At 45.1% G+C, this 14869-nt stretch overlaps 2 protein-coding genes across 3 annotated transcripts; both read right to left on the bottom strand.

Moving 5' to 3' along the window:
* Positions 1–8: 8 nt before the first annotated feature.
* On the bottom strand, positions 9–10777 carry LOC136284504 (reticulocalbin-3-like). Of its 2 annotated transcripts, XM_066174845.1 has the most exons (7): positions 10703–10777; positions 7923–8122; positions 6177–6367; positions 4709–4878; positions 3857–3917; positions 2428–2627; positions 9–662 (listed from the first exon to the last, which is right to left on the bottom strand). In XM_066174845.1, exons 2-7 carry the CDS (start codon positions 8120–8122, stop codon positions 555–557), a joined length of 930 nt encoding a protein of 309 aa, XP_066030942.1. In that variant the 5' UTR covers positions 10703–10777; the 3' UTR covers positions 9–554. The 2 variants fall into 2 exon arrangements, with proteins under 2 accessions (XP_066030942.1, XP_066030943.1); XM_066174846.1 differs by lacking the exon at positions 10703–10777 and having other exon boundaries at positions 6177–6833; positions 7923–7994.
* A 1743-nt stretch (positions 10778–12520) lies between these two features.
* Positions 12521–14866, bottom strand: RPL28 (ribosomal protein L28; the record flags this gene model as incomplete). The annotated part of the gene is given in 4 exon segments (XM_066174847.1): positions 12521–12646; positions 13187–13243; positions 13246–13307; positions 14764–14866. Coding segments are annotated over 4 exon segments (312 nt in total), but the record flags the coding sequence as incomplete, so codon positions are not given.
* Positions 14867–14869: the final 3 nt, after the last annotated feature.

Below are 14869 nucleotides of genomic sequence, written 5' to 3'. Positions count from 1 at the left end.
GGACACAATTTTTTGGGGCTGACCCCGAGGTTTTATTCCCAAATATCCCCCAAAAATCCCGAATTTTGGTCAAAAAAGCTCCAATTTTTGGGGGGGAAAATCGGAATTTTGGGGATTTTATCCGGGATGTGTTTTTTGGGAATATTTTGGGAATTTTGGGGGGATATTTTTGGGGGAATCTTTTGGGATTTTTTAAGGCTCAAAGTTCATCGTGAACCCCCCCAAAATTCCTTTAAATTTTTTTAGTTTTTCCCAAAATTTTGGGGTTTTCAACTCAAAAAAATCCCGGATTTTTATCAGGGTTGGGATCAGAATTTTTGGGGGAATTTTTTTGGGGAATATTTTTTGGGAATTCGGGTGGAATTTTTTTGGGGAACTTTCAGGGCTCAAATCTCACCTCGAACCCCAGAAAATTTCGATTTTTTTTTCTTTTTTTTTTCCCAAATTTTTGACTTCTGGAGCTCCAAAAATCCCAGATTTTTTTTTTTTCCTGGCGGGATCAGAATTTTTCGGGGGAAATTTTTTTGGGGATGTTTTGGGCGTTTTTTGGGGGGTCAAAGTTCATCGTGGGCCCTGTGCAGGTCCTGCCCGTAGTTGGTGGCTCGACTCCCCACGAAAAGTTCCCACTGGCCCAAAATCTCCTCACGGCTCAAAGCCCCGTCCTGGAAAGGGAAATTTGGGGAGAATTTAGGAAGATTTGGGATTTGGGGCGTCTCGCGCCAAAAAATCCCCACCCAGGGAGGCCGGAAATGGGGAAAATTGGGGGGGAAATGGGCAAAAAATGAAAAAAATTGAGGGAAGTCAGCTCGGGATGGATAAAAATCGGCCCAAAATTGACTCGAAATGACACAAAATTGACAAAAATCAGCCAAAATTGACCCAAAATTGACCTAAATTGTCCAAAATTGACTCAAATTACCCAAAATTGACTCAGAACAGCCCAAAATTGTCCAAAATTTGACCCAAACAAGCCCAAAATTGACAAAAATCAGCCAAAATTGACCCAAAATTGACTCAAATTACCCAAAATTGACCCAAAATTGACTCAAACCAGCCCAAAATTGACCCAAAATTGACCCAAATCAGCCCAAAATTGACTCAAATTACCCAAAATTGACTCAAAACAGCCCAAAATTGTCCAAAAATTGACTCAAATCAGCCCAAAATTGACAAAAATCAGCCAAAATTGACCCAAAATTGACCCAAAGCAGCCCAAAATTGACTCAAATCAGCCCAAAATTGACTCAAAACAGCCCAAAATTGTCCAAAAATTGACTCAAATCAGCCCAAAATTGACTCAAATTACCCAAAATTGACTCAAAACAGCCCAAAATTGACCCAAAATTGACCCAAAGCAGCCCAAAATTGACAAAAATCAGCCCAAAGTTGTCCAAAATTGACCCAAATCAGCCCAAAATTGACAAAAATCAGCCAAAATTGACCCAAAATTGACCCAAAATTGACCCAAAGCAGCCCAAAATTGACTCAAATTACCCAAAATTGTCCAAAATTGACCCAAATCAGCCCAAAATTGACCCAAAATTGCCCTAAATCAGCCCAAAATTGACCCAAATCACCCAAAATTGACCCAAAATTGCCCTAAATCAGCCCAAAATTGACTCAAATCACCCAAAACTGACCCAAATCAGCCCAAAATTGTCCAAAAATCGACTCAAATCACCCCAAGACTGACAAAAATCAGCCAAAATCGACCCAAATCAGCCCAAAACTGACTCAAAATGACCCAAATTGGCCAAAAAAAGGACAAAATTCACCCAAAATCTCCCAAAATTGCCCCAAATTCTCCCCCAAAACAGCGAAAATTGAACCAAATCCCCCAAAATTGTCCAAAATTTCCCCAAAAACCCCAAATTTTCTGGGATTTATTTTTTAAAATTTTTGGGTATTTGGGGATTTCCAAAGAATCCTCCCGAAATATCCCCAAAAAATTCCCAAAAAATCCCATTTTGGGGCCGTTTTCGGTCCAAGTTCCGTGATTTCCACCCGAACTTTTTTTTGGGAATTCCGGAAAATTTTGGGGGAGTTTCTTTGAAATTTGGGAATTTTGGGAATTCTCACCTGGTCCAGGTCCTGGGAAGTGCTGGAAGTGCCCAAAACTCAAAGAAAATCCCCCAAAACAAAACCCCCAAAAATCCCATTTTTGGGGCCGTTTTCGGTCCCATTTTCACGGGTTTTATCAGGAGTTTTCAGGATTTTTGGGGGGATTTTTGGGAATTTTGGGAATTCTGGGAATTCTCGCCTGCACCACGAGACCCTGAAGGTGCTGGAAGCCCCAAAAAACCTCCAAAAAAAAACCCCCCAAAAATCCTATTTTTGGGGCCGTTTTCGGTCCAAATTTCGCCGTTTTAACCCGGAATTTTTTGGGGGGGAATTCCAGGAATTTCGGGAATTTTTGGGAATCCTCACCCGGTCGGAGTCGGCGTGGTGGATGAGGTGCTGGGCCTCCACCTTGGCCCAGTCGGGGCTGGGGGGGCTGAGCCAAAGTTTCACCTCGGAGGGTCCCAAACGCCCGTCGCCGTCCCGGTCGCGACCCCGCAGGAATTGTTCCCGTTCCCGTTGGATTTCGGGGGGTTCTGGAGAGCCCGGGGGGCCCTCGAAGAGATCAGCTGGAAGGGAAAGGGTTAAAGGTTGTTTCCTTTCCTCCCCCCCCAAAAAAAAAAAAAATTCGGGGAAAAAATTCCAAATTTTGACCAAAAAGAAAAAAAAAAAAGCACCAAAAAATCGAAAAGATTTCACTCCGGAAATTCGCAGCAAATCCAGGGAATTTGGGGTGGTGCAGAAGGGGAGAAAAATTTGGGGAAATCCCCTCCCCCCCTCAAAAAAATTCCCGATTCCAAAGAACCCCCAAATCCAAAAAGAATCCTCGAAAAATTTCCTCCCCCCCCCACCAAAATTCCCCCAAAAAACAAAAAAAAATCCCAAAAATCCTCCAAAAAATTCCCCAAAACATTCCCAAAATATTCTGCAGAAAAAAACCCAAAAAAACCCCAAAATTCCCCAGGAAATTCCTTGAAATATTCCCAAAAAAAGCCCCAAAAAAAATCCTTGAAAAATTCCCCCGAAAACCGAAAAAAAATTCCCAAAAAATGTCAAAAAAACCCCCAAAATCCGGCTCCTAAAATTCTGGGGTTTGCCCCAAATCCGTGGAATTTTGGGGGCTCCGAGTGGGAGGAAAATTTGGGGAAAATCCTCAAAAAAACCTCCAATCCCAAAAAACCTCAAAATCCCCCCAGAAGTCCCAAAGAAATCCCGAAAAATTCCATGAAAAAAAATCCTGGGGAAAAAAAAAAACCCAAAAACTCCCCCAAAAATGGATCCAGGATCCCAAAAACTCCAAAAAAATCCCCAAAAATGGATCCAAGAACCCCAAAATTCCCTCAAAACTCCAAAAATTCCCCCCAAATTCCCAAAATTCCCCAAAAATGCCAAAAATTCCCCCCAAATTCCCAAAATTCCCCCAAAATTCCCCAAAATTCCTCCCAAATTTACAAAATTCCCCAAAAATGCCAAAAATTCCCCCAAAATTCCCCAAAAATTCCCAAAATTCCCCCCAAATGCCCCCAAAATCCTCACAAATTCCAAAAATTCCCCCCAAATTCCCAAAATTTCCCCAAAATTCCCCAAAAATCCCCCAAAATTCCCCCAAAATTCCCCAAAATTCCTCCCAAATTTCCAAAAATCTTCAAAAATGCCAAAAATTCCCCAAAAATTCCCCAAAAATTCCCCAAATTCCCCCCAAATTCCCAAAATTTCCCAAAATTTTCCCCAAATTTCCCCCCGAATTCCCAAAATTCCCAAAATTCCCCCCAAATTCCCAACATTCCCATTTTCTCACCGATGTACTCGTCGACCTGGATGAATCCGTCCCCGTCCCGATCCAGGTCCTCGATGGTTTCCTGGAAAAATCAAAAAAAAACCAAAAAAATTTTGGGATTTTTGTCCCAAATTCACGTCCCAAAATCCTGGAATTCCCAAAATCCTGGAAACTCCTCCCCGAAAAATTCCTAAAAAAAATCGGCAAAAAATTCCCCCAAAATTCCCGAAGAAATTTCCAATAAAATTCCCAAATAAAATTCCCCAAACTCCCTCAAATTCCTCCTCAAAAATCCCATTTTTGGAGCGTTTTCAGTCAAATTTCCATTTTGACCCAGATTTTTTTTGGAAATTTCAGGAATTTTGGGAATTTTGGGAATTGTGACCTTGGACCACCAAGTCCTGCAGGTGCTGGAAGCTCCAAAATCACCAAAAATTCCCCCAAAAATCACCAAAAGTCCCATTTTTGGACCGTTTTAAGCGGGATTTTGGACCGGAATTTTTTTGGGGGGGGGGGAATTTCAGAAATTTTGGGAATTTTGGGGAATTTTTGGGAATTTTGACCTTGGCCACCGTGAGGAAGACCCAAAAAATCTCCCAAAAAACCCCCCCCCAAAAAAATCCCATTTTTGGACCGTTTTAAGCGGAATTTTTGCGATTTTGACGCGGATTTTTTCGGGAATTCAGAGAATTTTGGGAATATTTGGGAATTTTGGGAATTCCAGGAGTTTTCCACCACGAGGAAGCTCCAAAAACCACCCAAAAATCCCCCCAAAAAATCTCATTTTTGGACCATTTTAAGCGGGATTTTCGCAATTTCGACGGGGATTTTTTGGGGAATTTCGGGAATTTCGGGAAATTTGGGAATTGTGACCTTGGCCACCAGGTCCTGCAGGTGCTGGAAGTCCTCGGGGTGCAGGAAGGCGTCGAGTTCGGGCTCCTGGAGTCGCCCGTCGCCGTCGCCGTCGGCGGCCAGGAAACGGCGCCGGGAACGTTCCAGAAGCTTCCGGTGGGAATCGGGGTCGGGAGAACCCCCAAAGTCCTCTGGGAAGGAGGAAAAAAATCCGAAATTCATCTTAAATTCCAAAAACTTCCCTCCAAAAATTCGCCCAAAAAAATCCCCCCAAAGTCTTTAAAATGTTCCCCAAGAAAATCCCCCCAAAATTCCACGAAAACGACAAAAAAAATCCGCGAAAAATTCCAAAAAAATCCCCAGAAAAATCTTCCCCCCCGCAAAAAAAAGCCCGTCAGAAAGTCCCAGCGAAAAATCCGCGGGAAAAATCCCCCAAACAGCAAAAGAAATCCCCAAAATGCTCAAAAAACCTTCAAAAAAAATAAAAAAAAGAAAAAATTTTAAAAGTGAAAAAAGTGAAAAAAAATCCAAAAAAATTAGGAAAAAATCCCCCCAAAATCCCAAAAAATTCCCCAAGAATTCCAAAAAATATTCCAAAAAAATAAAAAAAAGTTTCAAAATTTACAAAAAATCCAAAAAATTTCCAAAAAGATCCAAAAAAATTCCAAAACAATTTCAAAAAAAGTCCAAAAAAATTAAAAAAAAGATTTCAAAAAAACCCCAAATCCAAAAATCCAAAAAAAGTCAAAAAAATCCAAAAAAAATTTTCAAAAAAAATCCAAAAAAATAAAAAAAAATTTTTAAAAATAACCAAAAAACCAAAAAAAAAATTCAAAAAAAATCCCAAAAAATGTAAAAAAATCCAATTTAAAAATCCAAAAAAATCCAATAAAAATTAAAAAAATCCCAAAAAATTCCAAAAAAAAGGAAAAACAAAAATTTCAAAAAATTTCAAAAATCCAAAAAATCCAAAAAAAATCCAAAAATAAAAAAATCCAATAAAAATCTCCAAAAAATAAACAAATCCAATAAAAATCAAAAAAAATTCCAAGAAAAGTAAAAACAAAAATTCAAAAAAACACTTTAAAAAATTTCAAAAAAATCCCCCCAAAAAACCCCCCCAAAAATTTTAAAAAATCCCAAAAAAAAAGACAAGAAAAATTCCAAAAAAAATCCAAAAAAAATCCAAAAATAAAAAAAATCCAATAAAAATCCCCCAAAAATAAACAAATCCAATAAAAATCAAAAAAAATTCCAAGAAAAGTAAAAACTAAAATTCAAAAAAATTTTAAAAAAAATTTCAAAAAAATCCCACCAAAAATAAAAAAAAAATCCAAAAAAAAATCCCAAAAAAAGACAAGAAAAATTCCAAAAAAAATCCAAAAAAAAATCCAAAAAAAATCCAAAAAATCCCTAAAAAATCCAAAAAAAAATCCCAAAAAATCCCCAAAAATCCTCCCCCCAAATTCCAACCCTGGGCCCAACTCGCCCGTTTCGCCGAAGGTCTCCCGGCGGAACTCGTCCCAGGCGACGGCGCCGTCGCCGTCGCGGTCCAGCCGCCGCCTCTCGGCGCGCAGCTCCTGGCCGCGCGCGCCGCGGTGCCGCCGCAGGATCCAGGCGCGGAGCTCGGCGGCCGACACCGCCCCGGAGCCGTCCGAGTCCATGGGGCCCAGCAGCAGCCTGGGGAGGGCGGCAAGGAGCCGAATTCACCCCAAAAACTGGGGGATTGGTTGGTGGACTCTTCCCGAATTGTCTGGGAATTTTGGGGAATTTTCGGTGAATTTTCAGTGAATTTTCAGTGATTTTTTGGTGAATTTTCAGTGATTTTTTGGTGATTTTTTGGAGATTTTTTTGTGAATTTTTAGCGATTTTTTTGGTGAATTTTTGTCAATTTTTAGTGATTTTTCAATGATTTTTAGTGACATTTTTGTGATTTTTTTGTGATTTTTGGTGAATTTTTTGTGAATTTTTAGTGATTTTTCGGGTGAATTTTTGTCAATTTTTAGTGATTTTTAAAGGATTTTTAGTGACATTTTTGTGGGTTTTTTGGGAATTTTTAGTGATTTTTTTGTGAATTTTTGGTGAATTTTTGGTGATTTTTCTGTGAGCCCCGGAGCCGTCCGAGTCCATGGGGCCCAGCAGCAGCCTGGGGAGGGCGGCAAGGAGCCGCGCTGAGGGGCCGGCACCGCCCAAAACCGGCCGAATTCACCCCAAAAACTGGGGGAGTTCTTGTGGACTTTTCCCGAATTGTTGGTGAATTTTGGGAATTTTTGGTGAATTTTCAGTGATTTTTTGGAGATTTTTTGTGAATTTTTAGTGATTTTTCGATGATTTTTTGTGAAATGTTTGTGAATTTTTTGGTGAATTTTTGGGGATTTTTGGTGAATTTTTGGGGATTTTTTTAGTGATTTTTCAATGATTTTTGGTGAATTATTCGTGAATTTTTTGTGAATTTTTAGTGATTTTTTGGTGAATTTTTGGGCAATTTTTAGTGATTTTTCAATGATTTTTAGTGACATTTTTGTGATATTTTTGTGATTTTTTGGAGATTTTTTGTGAATTTTTAGTGATTTTTTGGTGAATTTTTGTCAATTTTTAGTGATTTTTCAATGATTTTTTGGTGACATTTTTGTGGGGTTTTTGTGAATTTTTGCAATTTTTTGGTGAATTTTTTGTCAATTTTTAGTGATTTTTCAATGATTTTTTGATGACATTTTTGTGGGGGTTTTGAGAATTTTTGGTGATTTTTGGTGATTTTTAGTGATTTTTTAGTGAATTTCTGGAGATTTTTTTGCGATTTTTTTGGTGAATTTTTTGCGAATTTTTTGCGAATTTTTTGTGAACTTATTGTGAACTTTTTGTGAATTTTTTTTCAATTTTTTGTGAATTTCTTTTCAATTTCAACGAATGTTCTGGAGACCTCCCGTCATTTATTTTTTTCTTTTTTTTCGGCGAACATTTAACGAAACTTTGGCGACATTTCGGTGAAACTTCGGGGAATTTTTTTGGGGGCGGGGGGGGGAAATTTATCGCCGAGATTTTACTGGAATTTTTGGGGGAAATTTGTGGGATTTTTTCTTTTTTGGGGGGGCGAAATTGTTCTCCGTGAATTCTCTCTGTGAATTTTTTTGGAGATTTTTTCGAGGATTTTTTTTTTTTTTGCGGGGGGGTGAAATTTTAATGAACTTTTCGGGAATTTTGGGGGGAATTTTTCGGGAAGCTTTGGGGCTCTTACCCCAACCTCCTCTTGGATTCCTCCGGGTCCAGCTCGCGCTGCTCCCGCGCCTCCCGCGCGCCCCAGATGGCGGCGTGGTCCCACAAGAGCCCCTCGGCGTCGTGCCCGTGCTCCTGGGGGGCCCCAAAATGCGCGTGGGGGGCGCGGGGGGAGCCCCCGAGGGTCACGGCCAGGAGCGGCCACAGCGGCCACAGCGGCATCTGCGGGGAAAGACGGGGAAAAATGGGGGGAAATGGGGGGAAAACGGGGGAAAAATGGGGGAAAAATGGGGGGAAAATGGGGGGAAATGGGGGAAAATGGGGGAAAAATGGGGGAAATGGGGGGAAAATGGGGGAAAATGGGGGGGAAACGGGGGGGAAATGGGGAAAATGGGGGGAAAATGGGGGAAAATGGGGGGAAACGGGGGGAAAACGGGGGGAAACGAGGAGAAAATGGGGGGAAACGGGGGGAAATGGGGGGAAAATGGTGGGAAAATGGGGGAAAATGGGGGAAAAATGGGGAAAATGGGGGGGAAAATGGGGGGAAATGGGGGGAAAACGGGGGGAAAATGGGGGGGGAAACGGGGGGGAAAATGGGGGAAAATGGGGGGAAAATGGGGGGAAACGGGGGGAAAATGGGGGAAAATGGGGGAAATGGGGGGAAAATGGGGGACAAAACAGGGGGAAACGGGGGAAAACGGGGAGAAAACGGGGGGAAAATGGGGGAAAATGGGGGGAAATGGGGGAAAAATGGGGGGAAAACGGGGGAAAACGGGGGAAAACGGGGGAAAAATGGGGGAAAAATGGGGGAAAAATGGGGGAAAATGGGGGGAAAACGGGGGGAAAATGGGGGGAAAACGGGGGGAAAATGGGGAGAAAATGGGGGGAAAATGGGGGAAAATGGGGGAAAATGGGGGAAAATGGGGGAAAATGGGGGAAAATGGGGGGAAAACGGGGGGAAAACGGGGGGGAAATGGTGTCAAAGGGGAGGGAAATGGGCCTGAGATGAGAGAAATGGGCCCAAAATGGAGAGAAATGAGCCCAGAATGGAGAGAAATGGGCCAAAAATGAGAGAAATGAGCCCAGAATTAGAGAAATGGGCCCAAAATGCCCCAAAATGGAGAGAAATGAGCCCAAAAATGGAGAGAAATGGGCCAAAAATGAGAGAAATCAGCCCAGAATGGAGAGAAATTGAGAGAAATTGGAGAGAAATGAGCCCAGAATTAGAGAAATGGGCCCAAAATGCCCCAAAATGGAGAGAAATGAGCCCAAAAATGAGAGAAATCAGCCCAGAATGGAGAGAAATGAGCCCAGAATTAGAGAAATGGGCCCAAAGGTGAGAGAAATGAGCCCAAAAATGAGAGAAATGAGCCCAAAATGCCCCAAAATGGGGAAAAATTAGCCTGAAAATGAGAGAAATGGAGAGAAACGAGCCCAAAATGGGGAAAAATTAGCCCAGAATGGAGAGAAATGAGCCCAAAAATGAGAGAAATGAGCCCAAAATGCCCCAAAATGGAGAGAAATGGAGAGAAACAAGCCCAAAATTAGAGAAATCAGCCCAGAATGGAGAGAAATGGAGAGAAATGAGCCCAAAATGTTGCAAAATTGAGAGAACTGAGCCCAAAATGCCCAAAAATGGAGAGAAACGAGCCCAGAGTGAGGAGAAATGGGCCCGAAATGTTCCGAAACGGAGAGAAAATCACCCAAAAAGGAGATAAATAAACCCAGGATGGAGAGAAATGAGCCCAAAAATGAGAGAAAAGAGCCCGAAATGCTCCAAACCGGAGAGAAATGAGCCCAAAATGCCCCCAAGATGCCTCGAAATGACCCCGAACACCCAAAAAACTCCACCAAGATCCACCCAAAACCCCTCAGAGACCTTCGGGACCCTCAAAACCCCCAAAATCCCCTCAGGATCTCCCAAAATTCACCTAAAAATCCCAAAACCTCCCCGAAAAAACCCAAATTCTCCTCAGACCCCCCCCAAAATTCGCCTAAAAACCCCAAAACCTCCCCTAAAAAAACCAAATTCTCCTCAGACCTCCCAAAATTCACCTAAAAAACCCCAAAACCTCCCCTAAAAAAAACAAATTCTCCTCAGACTCCCCAAAATTCGCCTAAAAAAATCCAAAACCTCCTGAAAAAACCCAAATCCTCCTCAGACCTCCAAAAATCCCCTCAGAGACCTTCGGGACCCTCAGGACCTCCCAAAATTCGCCTCAGACCCCTCAAAATTCGCCTAAAAAACCCAAAACCTCCCCTAAAAAACCCAAATTCTCCTCAGACCCCCTAAAACCCCTCAGGACCCTTCGGGACCCTCAAAACCTCCCAAAATCCCCTCAGGATCTCCCAAAATTCGCCTAAAACACCCAAAACCTCCCCGAAAAAAACCAAATCCTCCTCAGACTCCCCAAAACCCCTCAGGACCCTTCGGGACCCTCAAAACCCCCCAAAATCCCCTCGGGACCCCCCCAAACCTCCCCTAAAAACCCGAAATTCTCCTCAAATCCTCCCAAAACTGCCCCAAATTCTCCTCAGACTCCCCAAAACCCCTCAGGACCCTTCGGGACCCTTAAAACCCCCAAAATCCCCTCAGGATCTCCCAAAATCCCCTCAGGATCTCCCAAAATCCGCCCCAAACCCCCTTTAAACTCCACCAAGAACCCTCAAAACTGCCCCAAATCCCCCTCAGACTCCCCAAAACCCCTCAGGACCCTTCGGGACCCTCAAAACCTCCAAAATCCCCTCAGGATCTCCCAAAATTCCCCCAGGAACCCCCAAAATCCGTCCCCCCCCCCTCACCTCGTCCCGTCCTCGTCCCCCCGAGGGGGGGTCCCGCGGTCCCTCACAGCTTTAACCCCGCCCCTTAAAGGGGGTTTCGACCAATCAGCGGCGGCGGAGCCCACGTGGGGGCGGGGAGAGGCGCGTTGCGATTGGCTGAGGCGCGCCACGTCCGCGCGCCGGGCCCGAAAAGGCGCGTTCGGAACCCAGAGGGAGCGGGGGGCGGGATCGGGGCGGGGCGCTGGGAGGGACTGGGAGGGACTGGGATGGACTGGGATGGACTGGGAGGGACTGGGATGGAACTGGGATAAACTGGGATGGACTGGGATGGAACTGGGATAGACTGGGATGGAACTGGGATGAACTGGGATGGAACTGGGACGGACTGGGGTGGAACTGGGATAGACTGGGGTGGACTGGGATGGACTGGGATAGACTGGGATGGACTGGGATGGACTGGGAGGGGACTGGGATGGACTGGGAGGGGACTGGGAGGGGACTGGGATGGACTGGGAGGGACTGGGAGGGACTGGGATGGACTGGGAGGGGACTGGGAGGGACTGGGAGGGGACTGGGATGGAACTGGGATGGACTGGGGGGGACTGGGAGGGGACTGGGGGGGGACTGGGATGGACTGGGATGGAACTGGGATAAACTGGGATGGACTGGGATGGAACTGGGATGAACTGGGATGGACTGGGAGGGACTGGGAGGGACTGGGATGAAACTGGGATGGACTGGGAGGGGACTGGGATGGACTGGGAGGGGACTGGGATGGACTGGGATGGACTGGGGTGGACTGGGATGGACTGGGGTGGAACTGGGATAAACTGGGATGGAACTGGGATAAACTGGGATGGACTGGGATGGAACTGGGATGGACTGGGAGGGGACTGGGATGGACTGGGGTGGACTGGGATGGACTGGGATAGACTGGGATGGACTGGGATGGACTGGGGTGGACTGGGATGGACTGGGATGGACTGGGATGGACTGGGGTGGAACTGGGATAAACTGGGATGGACTGGGATGGAACTGGGACGGACTGGGAGGGAATACGTTATACTGGTCTGAACTGGGATATACTGGGATATCCTGGTCTGGAACAGGTTATACTGGTCTGAACTGGGATATACTGGACCAAACTGGTTTTATAGCGGTCTGGAACACATTATACTGGTTTGGATCGGGATGAACTGGTCTATACTGGGCTAAACTGGGTGGGAGTGGTTCATACCGGTCTGAACTGGGATGTACTGGGCCAAAGTGGGTTCGACTGGGACAAACTGGGATCTACTGGGTTAAACTGGGTTGTGTCGGCCCGGACTGGGATGAACGGGAAATCCATTCTGTGAAATTGGGTTTATACTGGTCTGGACTGGGATGTACTGGGAACAAAAGGGGGGAAAAGGGCGGGAAAGGTGAGGGGGGGAAAGGGCGGGAAAGGTGAGGGGGGAAAGGGCGGGAAAGGTGAGGGGGAAAAGGGCGGGAAAGGTGAGGGGGAAAGGGCGGGAAAGGTGAGGGGGGAAATGGCGGGAAAGGTGAGGGGGAAAAGGGCGGGAAAGGTGAGGGGGAAGGGCGGGAAAGGTGAGGGGGAAAGGGCGGGAAAGGTGAGGGGGAAAGGGCGGGAAAGGTGAGGGGGAAAGGGCGGGAAAGGTGAGGGGGAAAGGGCGGGAAAGGTGAGGGGGGAAAAGGGCGGGAAAGGTGGGGGGGAAAGGGCGGGAAAGGTGAGGGGGAAAGGGCGGGAAAGAGAGAAAAGGTAAGAAATGGATGAAAATGGAGGCCAGGTCCCCGTCACCCCCCTGGGATCCCGCCCCGGAATGAAGCGCACACCCCGCAGGCTGCTCAGACGTTTTATTTTATTTCTGGCGGGGCTCACGGGGCCTTGGCCGCCCTCACCCTCTTCTTCCTCACCGCCACGGGCTTCTGACTGCGCAGGATGGCGCTGGCGCGGCGCAGGGCGGCCTGGAGGGGCCAGAAAGAAAGAGCTCAGCACCCCAAAAAGAACAATAATAATAAAAAATGTATAAAATCTCAGGGGGATGGGAGAGTTCCACTCCCCCCAGGAGTCTCCGAGAAATCTCAGGATCCCGTCACATTTTTGGGGGTTTCTCCCCAGTTTTGGAGGAATTTTTGGAGAACCCCAGGATCCCCCTTCCAAATGATTTCCACTCCCCCCACGATTCTCCGAGAAATCTCCAGATCCCGTCACATTTTTGGGGGTTTCTCCCCAGTTTTGGGGGAATTTTTGGAGAACCCCAGGATCCCCTTCCAAATGATTTCCACTCCCCCATGATTCTCCGAGAAATCTCCGGATCCCGTCGCATTTTTGGGGGTTTCTCCCCAGTTTTGGGGCAAGTTTCAGACCCCAGGATCCTCCCCCGAGGGGTCCCCGCTCCGCCAGGCGTTTCCTCGGCCGAGTTTCCCGATTCTACGGAATTTTCCCCGCTCCCCCCCCCGTTTTTTGGGGCGGATTTGGGGGTTTTTTGGGCGCTCCCCGCTCACCATGCGCAGGTCCCTCCTGTATCTGTTCTTGCTGATCAGGTGCCGGGAGGCTGCGCAGGGACCCCGCGGGCGTCGCGCCGGATCCGCACGCGCACGTACGACGCCGCCGGCTTGCGCTGCCCTGAGAGAGGGGGGGAAAGAAAAAAACCCAAAAAAAAAAAAACCCCACAAAAATAAAACTTTTAGGGGTTTTATTTTAAGCCGGCGCGCGCTGCGCGATTGAGGACGCCGCGGTGAGGGCGGGAGGTTTTTATTCCTGCCGTTAGTGAAGAAAATCAGGAATGGTGCTGGGAGCTGACACAGCGTGATAAACTGAACGATTAATTGAAAAAAAAACCTCTATTGTTGATAAAATACGCTTAAACTCTCCGTTTAATTGAAATAACACCTAATAAATGTCTAAAGAAAACTTCTGTTATTGATAAAATACGATTAAACTCTTTAATTCAAAAAACACCCAAAAAACACGTTAAACACTCCTGTTACTGATAAATTCTGTTTAAATTCTCCGTTTAATAAAATAACACCCAGTGAACGTGTAAAGAAAACTCTGTTATTAATAAAATATTCTTAAACTCTCTGCTTAATTAAAATAACACCGAATAAACGTGTGAAGAAAACTCTGTTATTGATAAAATACGCTTAAACTGTCTAATTAAAATAACACTCAATAAACACATAAAGAAAACTTCTGTTATTGATAAAATACGCTTAAACTGTCTGATTAATTGAAATAAGACCCAATAAACGTGTAAAGAAAACTCTGTTATTGATAAAATACGATTAAACTCTTTAATTAAAAAAACACCCAAAAACCACGTTCAAAAACCCCAGTCACTGATAAATCCTGTTTAAATTCGCCGTTTGAAATAAAATAACACCCAGCGAACGTGTAAAGAAAGCTCTGTTATTGATAAAATACAATTAAACTGTCTGATTAATTGAAATAACACCTAATAAACGTGTAAAGAAAACTGTTATTGATAAAATACGCTTAAACTGACGGTTTTAATCCGAATAACCCCCAAAAAAACACGTTCAAAAACCCTTCTGTTATTAATAAAACACGATTAAACTCTTTAATTCAAAAAACACCCAAAAAAACACGTTCAAAAACCCCAGTCACTGATAAATCCTGTTTAAATTCGCCGTTTGAAATAAAATAACACCCAGCGAACGTGTGAAGAAAACTCTGTTATCGAGACACCAACTATCAGCATCCACCAGCTGAAGAAACGATGGAGCAAGGCCCGAGCTGGACGTGATAACGAAACGCGATAACGAAGGTGATAACGAAGGTGATAACGAAGGTGATAACGAAGGTGATAACGAAGACACAGCCAAGGAACGCGGCCACCCCTCCACGCGGGACTTCCGCGGAAGCGCGCGGTTTTCCCGAACCTCCTAATCGCCTCGTTTCCTACCCAACCCCATTTCCTCAAACCGACGTAAAAAATTAAAAAATAAAAAATCTCCTTTTTTTTTTTTTTTTCCCGCAGAGTTTTCCCCCCGAAAGGTTTTTTTTTTTTGGGGGGGGTTTATTTTAATTAGGGGGAGGCGCCGCGGCCCCGCCTCACCTGCTCGTTTCTTGAGCACCACCACGATGCCTTTGCCGTCGGGCGCCGGCTCCACGCCCACGGTCTTGCGGTGGATCAGCCCGTTGTAGCGGAAGGAGTTGCGAGC

This window comes from Chamaea fasciata, unplaced genomic scaffold, assembly GCF_029207755.1.
Source record: "Chamaea fasciata isolate MVZ Bird 193981 ecotype frontalis unplaced genomic scaffold, bChaFas1.0.hap1 SCAF_1032, whole genome shotgun sequence".
In the NCBI taxonomy this organism is placed as follows: Eukaryota; Metazoa; Chordata; class Aves; order Passeriformes; family Sylviidae; genus Chamaea; species Chamaea fasciata.
Note: the sequence above shows the minus strand (reverse complement) of the source record. Positions and strands in the feature narration are given on the sequence as shown.

Excerpts from the sequence above, each read along its gene's own strand:
- LOC136284504 (XM_066174845.1), bottom strand. The coding sequence starts at position 8,122 with ATGCCGCTGTGGCCGCTGTGGCCGCTCCTGGCCGTGACCCTCGGGGGC. Across the intron at positions 6,368-7,922 it reads GAATCCAAGAGGAGGTTGGG|GCTGCTGCTGGGCCCCATGG; the intron begins GTAAGAGCCCCA and ends CGCCCTCCCCAG. Across the intron at positions 2,628-3,856 it reads CCAGGTCGACGAGTACATCG|CTGATCTCTTCGAGGGCCCC; the intron begins GTGAGAAAATGG and ends TTTCCCTTCCAG.